Source organism: Podarcis muralis, chromosome 1, assembly GCF_964188315.1.
Source record: "Podarcis muralis chromosome 1, rPodMur119.hap1.1, whole genome shotgun sequence".
Lineage (NCBI taxonomy): Eukaryota > Metazoa > Chordata > Lepidosauria > Squamata > Lacertidae > Podarcis > Podarcis muralis.
In genome coordinates this window covers 77,292,206-77,305,751 of record NC_135655.1, presented here as the reverse complement: position 1 = coordinate 77,305,751, position 13,546 = coordinate 77,292,206, and the positions used below count along the sequence as shown (strand labels likewise).

Here is a 13,546-nt window from a genome sequence, read left to right as displayed (position 1 = left end):
GTGATGACAACTTTTGAAGGGCTATGGACTCCCTGAAAATGTGAGTTCACACACAGTTCATCCGCCCTTATCTTCCACAGTAAAGTCAGAGGCAAATAAATTCATTCAGCTTTTATGCGATCTCCTTTTCCTCCTTTAGTACACTACCTTGGAGTTTCTGGTTTTCAACTTTCTGCCTAGCAACCTGAAAAGTGAAAGTGTGCTTGCTAGAGCTGAGGGAAGAAGGCAGCAGCAGAACACAGCAACACCGAGGATAAGGCACATGCACACTTCCACCATATGCCTCACTACCCCAGAACTATCTGAATAATGTACACTGTGCATAGCTGCCCCTTGCTCCTGGAAGAAAACCAAGGGGCAAGGAAGTGAACGGCTTGACTTCCAAAAAGAACCAAACATTAAGAAGGGGCCTCCAAATTCCTTTGGAAACCAGAAGCATACCTATTAATTCACTAGAGTATTACTGTTCTGACACAAACAAAGGTATATATATCAGCTGCTGAATCCCACAGTCCACTCTTTAAATATTCAGAAACTGCCCAGATATGCTTCTAAGATATGCTTCACTGTGACCATCCTAGTAACTAACTCTCCAAGGGGGACCTGGGAGACAGAACAATAACTGAAAAGCCCAAGAACATTGAGTGATTGCTTGGCTTGATGCCAGCTGCTTTCAAGGTGACTGGCATCTCACTCTTTCATGAGAGAGGGGGAGAGAGAGAGGCATTTATATAACCCCATCAATAATGTATCAGCTGCCTCCCCAATGGCTTTTCAGAAGCGTAATGGAAATGGTCTCTTTGGTTGCTCCAGCACTGTGTTCCCATCTTTGTATACAGATGCAGCTTGCTTCAGTGTGGCTCAGGCTGAGGGTGCGTACATCTACTTTTGAGGGAGGGGAGGAAACCTCTCCAAAAGAATACCCAAATCCCCACAATCAAAATAAGGGATATCAAATTAGATCACAGTATAGAAACCTTCACAGACCCTTTCTGGCTTCTAAGGGCAAGTTCCCACCTGCACATTCATCTCTCAACTGGTTCAGTACCTAATGACATGATCATGTGAAACTTTTTCTAACACAGATTACACACACCACATAAAACAGTTTACACATTTCGCTCCCAGTCATTGCACAACCAGCCCTTAATCTGTAAGCAGGCTAAATGAGCATGTTTTCAAAGCATTCTTCGCAACCAAAAGGCTAGAGATGTGGCCTTTTTTTAATCAAGTAAAGGTTCTCGGGATTCTGCAGCTGCACCTGAAATATTCGATTCTACAATGCACAAGGCAATCATTTGCAGACATACCCCATATTACTAGATCACTAATTACATGATAGCCTTATCCTGCTAATTGTTTCCGTAGAAGATGTTTGCATTTACATCATAATTTAATTGCATAATTCACATCATAATGTAATTGCATAATAATTGCATGTTTGCATTTACATCAACTTCTCACAAGGAAAACAGAACCAATGCATATACAGATCCTTAGCACTGAACTTTTTGATTCCAAAAACAACTGAGTAAGGCTGCAATCCTATGCAGTTACCTGGGAGTACATATCAATTCACAAAAAGGGACTTGTTTTTTTAGTAAACATGCACACGTATCCATTTTGTCCATTTTGTCATTATTAGCCAAATCCATTGTCCCCCCCCCCCCCCGTTTTTCCCAGCCACCATTTTTGCAGTTAAAAGACTAACTGGGATTCAGCATGGTAGGAGAATCCTGCGACTGATTAGACTGCTTGGAAGCGCAGCAAGAGCACAGATGTTTTAAAAACAAACCAAAAGGGAACATCAGCTCACACCAGTCAAGGGGCTCATAAGGAAGAGAAGACCCCTGAGGGAAGCTCCAATCTGCAAAAGTAATCAGGCCCACAAGGTAGCTTTGGCCAAGTCACACTCACCTGCCTTACACCAGATGTTATATTCTGAGACCACTTGGGCCATGAGGCTGCTTTGGTCAAACCACAACCACCTGCCCTACACTTGGGTGGGAGAAGTAAAGACACAACTGGGCCAAAGGAGGGCTTGCAAGCGTTGCCAATCAACTGACAGTTGGGGCCTGCACAGCTCCAAGGGAGGTGCTTTGCAAGCCCAGACAATCAGCTGCTAACCCACACAGGCAAAAACATGCCACCTGATGTTAAACTTGGCCCCCAGGGGAGATAAAGGTTCAGCCCACCAGCTAGATCCAGTTTCCCAACGCTGCTGTGACACCGGAACTTAAAGCAACATAGTCCGCGACTGTGTCACAGTGCCGACCCCATTCCCCCCCTCCTTCCCCTAATCAAAATGCCTGATGCTAGGCAGTGGTTGGGGTTATATGAATAAGCTTTACTCAGCACGTTTTCATTGTACTGGAAGAACTGCAGGTAGTAAATAAAAGCAAAATAAGAGAAGAGAGACACAGAGGAAGCAAAACCAACTCTCTACCAAAAAGAAAGTATTTTAATGCTTATCTTAGTCAAAAAGCAAATTTTAATAATGCTCCGACAGCTGAAGAAAGTTCCAAGTTCAGAAATCTGAAGGAAAAAATACATTCCCCCACCCCAACAACAAAAGGGCCAAAGGTTGTAAAGAATGGAAAGTCTGCTGATGAGATCATCTCTGAGATGGTCTATATAAATCAGTTCTGTAAGTACAAATTCTGAAAATGTGGGAGATGTGCTGCTTTACACTACTGATATCAACACCTCATTAAATGAACAATTAGAACCTTAAAAATGCTGATGAGGTCTCAGGTTTTGAGGACCATATTTAAGGTCTGGGAAATCATCCCTGACCACTGGTCCTGTTAGCTAGGGATGATGGGAGTTGTAGTCCCAAACATCTGGAGGGCTGGAGTTTGCTTATGCCTGGTTAAGCACCTTTGGAATCCTTAAATGCTGGTGGAATGACCTTAGCAAATGTGAATGAATGCAAGAGGCCTCAAAGAAGTCACCAATTCTCACTTTATTTTGCATTAGCAGAATTTATTTATAAGAACTCCAACTCCCAGGTATCTTTGTTCCCATTTTATTGCACCCCCAATGGTTCTTCCCCAGACAACCTATGGGGGGGGGGGGGAGAGAAAGATAGCTTCTGGGTTATATAACACTTTAGCCCCTCAAGGCTATGGAGGGAAACATTCTGTATCAGGGTGATGCAAAAGCAATCTTTCAACTTCTCTCTTTGCAAGGAAAATCTGGGACAGACGCCACATGAGATTGCTGAAGGAAGCCCAAAGGTTATATGCAGGTGTGCACATATGTATGTGGCATACACATGTACATGTGTGTGTGTGTAGGGTTTGGAGGTGTGAGTGGGTGTGTATATAAAAATGTTTTTATTTAAGCTATTTATATTCCACCTAAGTAAGTGTGGGTGTGTATCTCATAGAACCGTAGAATTGGAAGGGACCCTGAGCCCAACCGCCTGCAATGCAAGAATCTCAACTAAGGCATCCATGACAGATGGCCATCCAACCTCCAAGGAAGGAGAGCCCACCATCTCTCGTGGGATGCTGTTCCACTGTCGAATAGCTCTTGCCATCGGAAAGTTCTTCCTGATGTTTAGTTGGAATCTCCTTTCTTATAACTTGAAGCCATCGGTATAGCTTCTCTAATCTGTTCAGGTCATCTTGAATCCCAATTCTGTCTTTTGTGGCATTGGCTACCCCTCCCAGTTTGGCATCATCTGCAAATCTGATGAGCATCCCCTCAATTATAACTTCATCCAAGTCGTTTATAAAGACATTGAACAACACCGGGCCCAGGATAGAACCCTGAGGCAGAACCCCACTTGTCACTTTTTCCCAGGATGAGCACTCTTTGGGTTTGGTCAGTCAACCAACCATATGTGTTTTATGAACAGCATGCCAAGAGCAATGACTGCAGGTGAAAGGGACAATCACAATACCCACCACTGCAAACACACCTCTCCCCGATTTCTCACATGCAGAGATTTTTCCCATGGAGACCATTAAAAAACTCTTGCAATCTCCCACTGGCAAGCTGGAGTTGTACTGTTTCAGAATGACTGTCTTGTGAATTTATTGAATGTGTAGATTAACATACAAAACTTGCACCAGAGGTGACTCAGGTTTGCAAACTCTCTGGCTACTACCTTATCCACAAGGAGAAAGCATGGCAATAATTAAAGTCGCCACAAGCTCAAAAAGTGGTGGAGCTCATGGTGGCTTGTAAATATTTTTTTGCCAGCCATTCTCTTTCAAGTAGGATTGATTTCAAATTGACTTTGTGTCTCCTCCACAGCATCTCTCCTCCTGTGCTTATTATTCCATTGAGGGCCTGCTACTGTGCAAGGAAGGAGAGCTTTTGCTTTTCTTCTATAAACTGCTTCTGAAGTTGGGTTAAGCTTTGTATTTGACTGCTTTCGTAGGAGCCCATGATGGATGCAAAGACAACCAAGGCTAAAGGGGGAGGGAGATTAAAAATAAATGTCTATGGGTTAGTTTTGAACATGAGCAGGTGCTTACCTCTATCGTGGGATCATACTCATCGACAAAATGGTTCTGGATAAGCTGAATGGTCAAAGCACTTTTCCCTACGCCTCCTGCCCCAACTACCACCAGCTTGTACTCGGTCATCTTCTGGTCAACCCCGGTTCAGGGTTCCCTCAAAACACAGCGGCCTGAAAGAGAAGAGAATTGGATATAAAGCACATGAATATTGGATGAACTCCTCAGCCCCACCCTTAACACAACTATTTGCCATTAATGCTACTTGACACCATGGCACAGTGAACAGCATCACAGCATGACGACGCAAGAGCCTCTGGAGCAAAGCAAAAGCAGCTACAGCAAAGGCACCTGGTAGTCAAGGTCAGCGGTCTATTCAGGTTCTTCTGCTGATACAAGACCCAGCTAGTTGCAGATTGCTGTCATTACAGGAATGTGGACAGCCCTCAACACCCACCCAGAAGCCCTGAAGGGGATTAAAGCCCTCTTATTAGAGCCCTTTTAAGGAATTATGTAAACAATGAGCAGGCAAAGCGAAGCACTGGCACGAAGCAAGAAATGGATATTCATTATTCAGGCCCAGTTAAATCAATGCTTAGTAGTTTGCTTTAAAATACATTGTCAGAACAGTGCAGATGATGAAGAGTGTAGTTTGGACAGGCTTCAAACCCCACCCCTCCCTGTCTTGACTAACTTAGCCTTTCACATGGCCAATGCAAAAAAGACAAAATGAGATAAACACTTTGCACACGAAAAAATGGGCTACTACTAGTGACACAGAATGCCTGCTTTGCTCTTTCATGTGTTATGATGAAGTTTTCTCTCTCAACAATGAAGAATGATTATTATCAATGTTGAAAATTAACTGTCATTGCTAGGCAATTTCATAGACGTTTTGGGGGGCAATTCTTGCATATTACTTGCATATTACCCAGTTATTTGAGAGACCATCTTACTCCTTGTATTCTCAGAAGGTCACTGCGTTCTGCAGGAGAATTTCTCCTTGAAGATTCTAGTTTTTTAGAAGCCTGCTCTATAGTTACTTGGAGCAGGGCTTTCAACATGGCTGCCTGAGGTTTAAAAACAATACAGAACACACACACCTATCTTCAGTTATCAGTTTTTGCATTGTTTTTAAAGCTATTTTTTATTTAAATGGTCTAGAGACTAACAAGGAAGGAGATTCATAAAATACTTTTTTGATGCTACTGCTACAAGTCCTGATCACTTCTTGTATGCTTACAGACATAATTTTGTTTGTATGCTGCCTTTCCATAGGCCAAACCACACTCAAGGAGGCTTACAACAGGAAAAAATACATAATTACAGCATAACAAAAGTGGTCACAAACAATAAACAAAATATCAAAAAATATACAACCAAAGTGAACTATTTCCACATAAATCATAAGATCTAAAATAAAGATACAAAAAATTAACATCAATAACAGCAACAACCCTCCCCCACCATTCATGCAAATGTAATGCAATGTAAAAAGGGGGTAAATCATGGAGAGAATTAGCAGCAATTCCTACAACCACAGTGACTGAAATAAGTGCTGCCATAATTAAGGGACTTGGTGCCAGCTGTATGATCACACATTATGTTTGTCCATTGCAAGCATGTGGCTGAAGATGATTCTGGCTGCTCATATGTAGACAAAATATGTTCTGTGACCTGGTCCTTATTCATAACAGCTTCCATTTTCTCCAGCCCTTTTTCATGTCCTATTTTTGAGAGGAATTGTCTTTATATTTGCAGTACGTTTCCGAGCACAATTCAAAGTGTTGGTGTTGACCTTTAAAGCCCTAAATGGCCCCGGCCCAGTATACCTGAAGGAGCGTCTCCACCCCCATCGTTCTGCCCAGACGCTGAGGTCCAGCGCCGAGGGCCTTCTGGCAGTTCCCTCACTGCGAGAAGCCAAGTTACAGGGAATCAGGCAGAGGGCCTTCTCGGTAGTGGCGCCCGCCCTGTGGAACGCCCTCTCAGCAGATGTCAAAGAGATAAATAACTACAGTGGTGCCCCGCAAGACGAATGCCTCGCAAGACGAAAAACTCGCTAGACGAAAGAGTTTTCCGTTTTTTGAGTCGTTCCGCAAGACGAATTTCCCTATGGGCTTGCTTCGCAAGAGGAAACGTCTTGCGAGTTCTTGCGAGTTTGTTTCCTTTTTCTTAAAGCCGCTAAGCCGTTAATAGCTGCTAATAGCCGTGCTTCGCAAGACGAAGAAACCGCAAGATGAAGAGACTCGCGGAACGGATTAATTTCGTCTTGCGAGGCACCACTGTACCTGACATTTAGAAGACATCCGAAGGCAGCCCTGTTCAGGGAAGTTTTTAATGTGTGACATTTTCATGTATTTTTAATCATTGTTGGGCAGGGTACAAATAATAAATTACTATTACTATTATTTTAACGCTACGGGAATTGCATACATTTTCCATGGGCAGAAGGAAACAATTTAATTTTTCTCTTGATACTCTGCATTATGCCTTTTGATGGCAAGTTTCCATTAATGGCATTAAGATCAGACACAGGCACTCAGTAGCAGAACTGAAAAACAGCAGCAAAGTGCCTTTTATCCCATTTCTCCTTTATCATTTATTATACTGATACCCCCGCCATATGGCCCCAGAGTGCCCTCAGGGCGGCTTATGTAACTTGATAACCAAAATGTAGGAACAGTACAAATATCAATTTAACTTACTAAAACTACAGACGCAACAGAGAAGCAGAAACAATTAAGAGGTCCAGTCTTAAATAAATAAAGCTGGGGGCTTGCTCACATTAGGCGGCACCCCTCTTCCAGAACATTCTCAATGAAAATTCTCCGGGGTTCCAAAGAGAAAAGCCCCTCGTATTTCTTACCAGAAACTCCAAATGCTATGGGGATGCAACAGTGCTTCTCTGGTTAGCTTAAAGCAGAGATGGGAAACGTACAAGCTGCAGCAATACCTGGAAGGCCACAACTCCCATCATCCCTGGCCACTAGTCATGTTGGCTGAGGTTGACAGGAGCTGTAGTTCAACAGCATCTGTTTATGGTCCATTTGGGAAAGGGCCACACCTCAGTGGCACAGCATCTTCTGTGTATATGGAAGGTCCTAGTCTTAATCCCTGGCAACTTCAGGCAAGGATGAGGGAGATCCTAGTCAGAAATTCTGGAGCCGTTGCCGGTCAGTGTAAACACTTAGATGGACCAAAGGTCTCACTCAGCATAAGGCAGTTTCCTATGCTCGTCTTCTTCCTAACCTCCACATCCCTGACGCAAGGCTTCAGAGGGGCCACATCCCTGCTCCTTCTGCCTACTCTCCTCAGCCTCAGCTCAATTCTCACAGAAGAGCGGGCAACACGGAACTAATTAATTCTCCACGGGATACTCCCCAATTTCAGAATGAGAGACATTGTAATGAGGAGCCCCCCCCCACATGCCAGCTGGAAGAAGCTGACAGTCAAACAAAAATGCACTAGGCCTGGCTATCCGCAACCTCTGCTGTGTATCTGGGGGAGGGAGAAGCAGAAAGTGCTTTTCAAATTTGCTCTGCCATTATCAGCAGGATTCCACCCCCAAGCTTTAGCTACTTCACAATATTTCTATGGAAAAAAGAACAGTCATGTCTAAGCAGATGGAGGGGGGAAACCCCTAAAAGCCTGAGTATTGAAAAAAGAAAAGCAGCCCATCATCATCCCTAGCTTCTGCCTGCCAGAAGCCAACAAAAAGGGTCAAATGCTAATGATCTGAAACGGTGTGTGCCTGTTGCACGGCTGCTTCCATTTCCTCTCACTGGTTGGAACTGCTCACAGGGAGGAGCTGGTCCTGTTTTCATCTTTGTTCAGGCTCAGCAAAAATATATGACCAGTGCAGGTGGCCCCTGGCCTAGAAGCACAGGCATCAAGATCCCACAGACTTTCCATTATGTACTTTGATTGTTGTTGTTGTTGTTGATCTTAGCTTAATTTTTCACCAAGTCTTTTAGATAGGTAGATGTAACAGAAGAGGTTCCCTTGCCTTCTCAGCTTCAGGAAAACTTCCAAGGCCTACTGGAATGTTTCCACTGCAAAAGTGGCTACCTACAAAACACAAGCTTGTTACTTATTCAGGGTCCTTTTCTCTGGGATGCTACCTCTGCACACAGGTTCATTGTTATAGGACAAGGTCAGGCTTCTTCAACTACTTTGCCTCCTTACTGCTGTGCATAGATCTAATGGACTGAGAAGGCAAATCAGCATGGAGGGAGCCATCAAATCTTCAACAGAGTAGAGGATCACACCTCTTGACAGTCGCTAACAAAATCTTTTTGTCGAAGGGACAGAAAATTGTTTCAAAGTAAACACATGCCTGCTCTCATCCAGGGGCTTAACACTTGAGTAGGGCTTCACCTCGGTATCTGAGCTGACTCCTGTTATGATACTTAACGTTTAAATTGCACTTTAAATTTTCCAAAAGCTTCACAAGCACTAGCTCCATAATCCTTACAGCAGCTCCGTAAGGCAGGCTTGTATCCATTCCCACAAGGCAAGCGCTGACTGCAACAGGCAGGCCAAGGCAGCCTCTCGAAAGAGCTGGTTTGTGGATTTCACACGCTCCGCTACCACACCACCTCTCAACAGCTATCTTCTAACAAGTGGTGGCAATGTTTTATTTCAGTTTACGATATATGCATACACCACTTGTCGAAAGAAACCAAAGTAGTTAATAAGAAAACGGTTAAAATGCAAATACATGCAAAATCAAAGAAATGGTAAAAACAGGCAGCCAGCTGAAAAACTAAGAGCAATACAGCAACAACACCATACCTCAGAATAGGCGAAAGGTACGTCTGGCCTGCAGAATAGAAAAGCCTTTGCCATATTGGAAGTCCAATAGAGAGAAGAGGCAAGATAGGCTTCCCTAAATGGGAAGGGGGGGGGGGATTTAGATATGTGAAATAACATTGCAGAACAGTTTCATCCCAGTATGCAGAACACAATTCCTAAGGACTTGTAAGCCACAGCTTCTCATGCACCGATGTTGATCTTGCAGAAGTGATAAGCATGGTTCAGGTAGGCTTAAGCCCTGGCATCAATATTTTTACAAATTCATATTGGCCTCATATTTCCCCCATAGCATGGTAATGCCCCCTCTCACTGCTCCAGACTGCCTCATGCCGTTTCCTCTTTTTGGGGGGCGGGGGGAGAAAAAATCATGTGAAATCATGCACAGCTGTAAAATTAAAACTAATGACCTGTATTAGAACTTCCAAGTGGTGTTTTTATTTCAAACATATGCACACCCACCAATATAAGAGGATATACACATATGCAAGGTTCTCCCCCATCCCTATTACAACACATTTTTAATCAAGTGTAGGCTGTTGTTCGTAAGTATCTTAACACTGGATGGTGTAATTAGTTTTGGGTTGGGGAGAAGAACCTGAGCTGACTACTCTTTGCATGTTTTGAAAGATAAAAAGGTTGTGAGCCCTTCCTACATACAAAATACCCTCCTAAACAACCTTCGCCAAAGCCCCACATGGCAACATTTTGCCGTTCACTAATTCTCTATTATTTCCAGGATGTGACAACTTCTGATTTCAATATGTGGGAACCTGTCTCTTGTGCAGGTGTAACATCACTCGTTCTCATCATGGTGAGGAGATTGGAAGATTGCCACGTGCTCCTGGCTTAATTCCCCCATGCCAATTCCATGGATTATTTTAACCACAATGAAGTGGTTATGCAGACAGAGTGTTACATCAGTGGCAACCAGGTTTTGTTTCAACCTGAAACCCACTTCAAACTTTGGTTTTAACTCTGCTGTGATTCAGCAATTAATTTCATTCACGCAGATTAAGTACTGATCAGCATTAGAGGCAACTGGCACAGCGGTGCCTATACTCCCATAACCGTCTCCTTTATGCAGAGGAAAACAGTCACATTAATGGCCTAATTAGTGGCACACAGAGGAAGGTTTTAGGATCCTGAATTCTTTTTTGATGTTCATCCATGCTGTACACACAGCCATCTTGCAGAAAAAGGCCCCACATATGCACGGAAAGCAGTTTGTTTCTGTCTCCTTGGAACCCACAGCATCCCTATAGTGCTAAGCTTCCCTCTCCAATGGAGGTAACACAATGCCCATGCTGAGGATAAGCCCACTGCTCTCCAATTATCCCAATCAGATCATCACCTTGTCACAAAGGGAACACAAGTGAGCCTTACAAGCAGGCAGGCACACAGGTCTGGCGCTACAACTCAAGAGCTAAGGAGCAGCAAGAAAAATATGTAGTACAGCAGGGGTTCCCCAAGTGGGGGGTACAGCTTCCTAGGGAGCAGCGGGGTTATGGGTAAGAGGCATGGGGGCAACAGAAGCTGCTGGAGGTGTGAATCAGATTTTGAAAAGCTGGTATCATTAGATCAAGTTCATCACTTTTCTTGAATTAATTAAACTAAACAATTTGAATACGATTTTGACTTACACGTGCAATTAATTGCTACTGTTGAATTTTATTGTGTTATTATTTTCCTTAGTGGGCCGTGCAAAGCGCTTTTCTGAATAATGCCTTTTTATAAGGTAGGGTAGAGGGGCACAGGGGGTGAGTTTATGGAACTAGGGGGGGGGGCGTGTGGTGAGAGAAATACGTGAGCTAGAAGCAACTCATTTGCTTTTAGAATCAGAAACTATAACCAACAGAACATCCAATAGCCATATAACTGGGGAAACAACACTATTCTAATAATATTCTAACATATAATCAGTACTTCTTGCAGTTTATTTTCAGTTACAAAAGTCTGATATCAAGTGGCGGAGATCCACTCCTGCCCAAAGAACACAAAGAATGTGGGAGAAGAGGAGGTCAGTTTTCCATTTCATACCATACTTTAGATATACTAAGTACAGTGATACCTTAATCTGTTCTGGAAGTCCGTTCTTAAACCAAGGAAGACTTTCCTTGATGAGGCCTCCCGCTGCAGGTGCCATTCCACCATTCGGCTTCCATTCTAAGACTGAGGTAAAATTCGAAAACCGGGACACTACTTCTGGTTTTGCGGAATTCATAAACCGAATAGTTCGTAAACAGGGATGTTCTTAAACCGAGGTACCACTGCAGTGATGAGGAAAAAATTGAACGGTTTCCAAGTATCATCAAAGTGTGGTGCAAAGTGAGGCTGAACCCTCCCCTTCCTTTGAATTCTCCTCTTAGAGGAGGAACAGAATCTGTTTCTCCCACCTAGCAGGATGGAAGACTCCTCCCCCTCAGAGTTTTCCATGATGCATGGGAGAAACTGAGGCAGGGTTCTTCCACTTTATGCTGGGCTCCTAGCTAGAGATAATCACCATAAATGTTCATGATTGTTGCCAATAAGCCAGCAACTATCCAATTGATTTCAGACCATGGCGGGGGATGGGGGGGCAGACCAGCTTTTCTGCAGGGAGTGATCTTCAATGCAGTCTGGTCCATTTTGACAGATGTGCTCAAGCACAGGAAAAAGTGTTATTTTAAAAGAAAAACTCTGAAAAGGAGTGGGTGATTATAAAGAGTCATTCCTCATTATTAGTGTGTGTGTGTGTGTGTGTGTGTGTGTGTGTGTGCAGAAAACTGGCACCTGTGACCCTCGTGCAACCAGATTTCAGGTAGCAATAGCAGCCTTGATGTACAAAATATTTTCCAAGCGCTTGAACTACCCCAAGATATCTCCACAACTGCAGCTCATCCTTGAAGAAAGCAAGGCAGACTATGTGGAAAATGAGAAACAAGAGGTACATTTATTATGTAGTAAGCCAGCTGTGCCAAATTGCCTCAAAACATCCTCCACTGCTGTGACCCATCATCCCATGGCAGATTGCAGAAGTAACAAAGTAAATTTCAAAAGCACACCCAGGGCATAATGCAGCCAAAGTTAAGCAGCTTTAAAATTCCACTGATATCGACAAGAGTTAAACGTATGTTCAACTCTCCCACTGAAATATTGAAACTTGATGTGCCTTAAATCACATTATTTAAATAGTCAGACCTGGTTCCTACCCTTTCTTCAAGAAACTCTGGGTTGCAAACATGGCATTATTCTGTTTTATCCTCAAAACCCTAAAAGGCAGATTAGTCCACAAGATAGCAACTTCACTTGCTAAAAGTCACCCTGTGAACTTCATGGCTTAGAATTGAACCTAGGTCTCTGCAGTCCTTCAAGTTCAACGCTATATGTTCCACCACAATCTTTCACATCATGCAAGGTAATAAATGTTTTAATAATCAGTGAACTGCTAAGGCTTTTCATGCACAAATATTAATGTGCTCCCTCTGGCACTGCAATAGTCAATGTGGTGCCCTCCAGATCTTGTTGGATCACAACATCAGCCTCAACTAACATGATCAGCGGTCAGGGATGATGGGAACTGTAGTCTAAGGACATATTGGCTACTCTTGCTCTAGTATCTGCTAGGAAGCCCATTTTCAGGTACTCTGTCTATTCCAGTTGGCCATTCTCCATTCATTCTGCCTCTTTCAGACTTCACTTCAGGAACACAGATGGTCAAAACCACCACCTTCTAGATTTGCACTAGTGAACAGAATTCAAGCCTGATAGTCAGGGAGCACGAAGCGATGCTATATTGTCAGCTGAAAACTGACCAGTGCTCGATAAGAGAAACATACATTCAAATTAACCCTTTCTCTCAGCAAAGCAAACTCAAGACTGTGTGTGCACCATATTTTTAAAGCACATTATTTCCCCTAAATAATCCCTGGAACTGTAGTTTGTTGATGGTGCTGAGAATTATAGCTCTGGGGGTAAATTATAATTCCCAAGATTCTTGGGGGGGGGGGAGAGAGAATAATAATGTACTTCAAATGTATGGTGTGTACGCAGTCTCATTTTCAGAAGTTTTAGTTCCATTCTGTATATAGCCTTTTTGACTTAACATGCAACTTTTTCATGGAAGGGAGTAAAATGTGTTCTTCCAAAGTGGAAGCTACCCAAAGGTTATTGTGATTTATTTATTTTTTTTAAAAAGAAGAAATATTTTAGTCATTAAAAATATATTCTGAAAGGTATAAAAAACTGCTGTAGACAATTACTTTTTATTAGTATCTTGAAAT

At 43.0% G+C, this 13,546-nt stretch overlaps 1 protein-coding gene across 3 annotated transcripts in view; it reads right to left on the bottom strand.

The window, feature by feature from the left end:
* Nucleotides 1-13,546, bottom strand: part of HRAS (HRas proto-oncogene, GTPase) — a 61,688-nt gene that overhangs the window by 9,834 nt on the left and 38,308 nt on the right. For all 3 annotated transcript variants that reach the window (XM_028735644.2, XM_028735624.2, XM_028735632.2), the window contains exon 2: nucleotides 4,491-4,645. In XM_028735644.2, coding sequence (XP_028591477.1) covers nucleotides 4,491-4,601 — 111 coding nt within the window. In that variant the 5' untranslated portion in view covers nucleotides 4,602-4,645. The remainder of the gene's footprint in view (nucleotides 1-4,490; nucleotides 4,646-13,546) is intronic.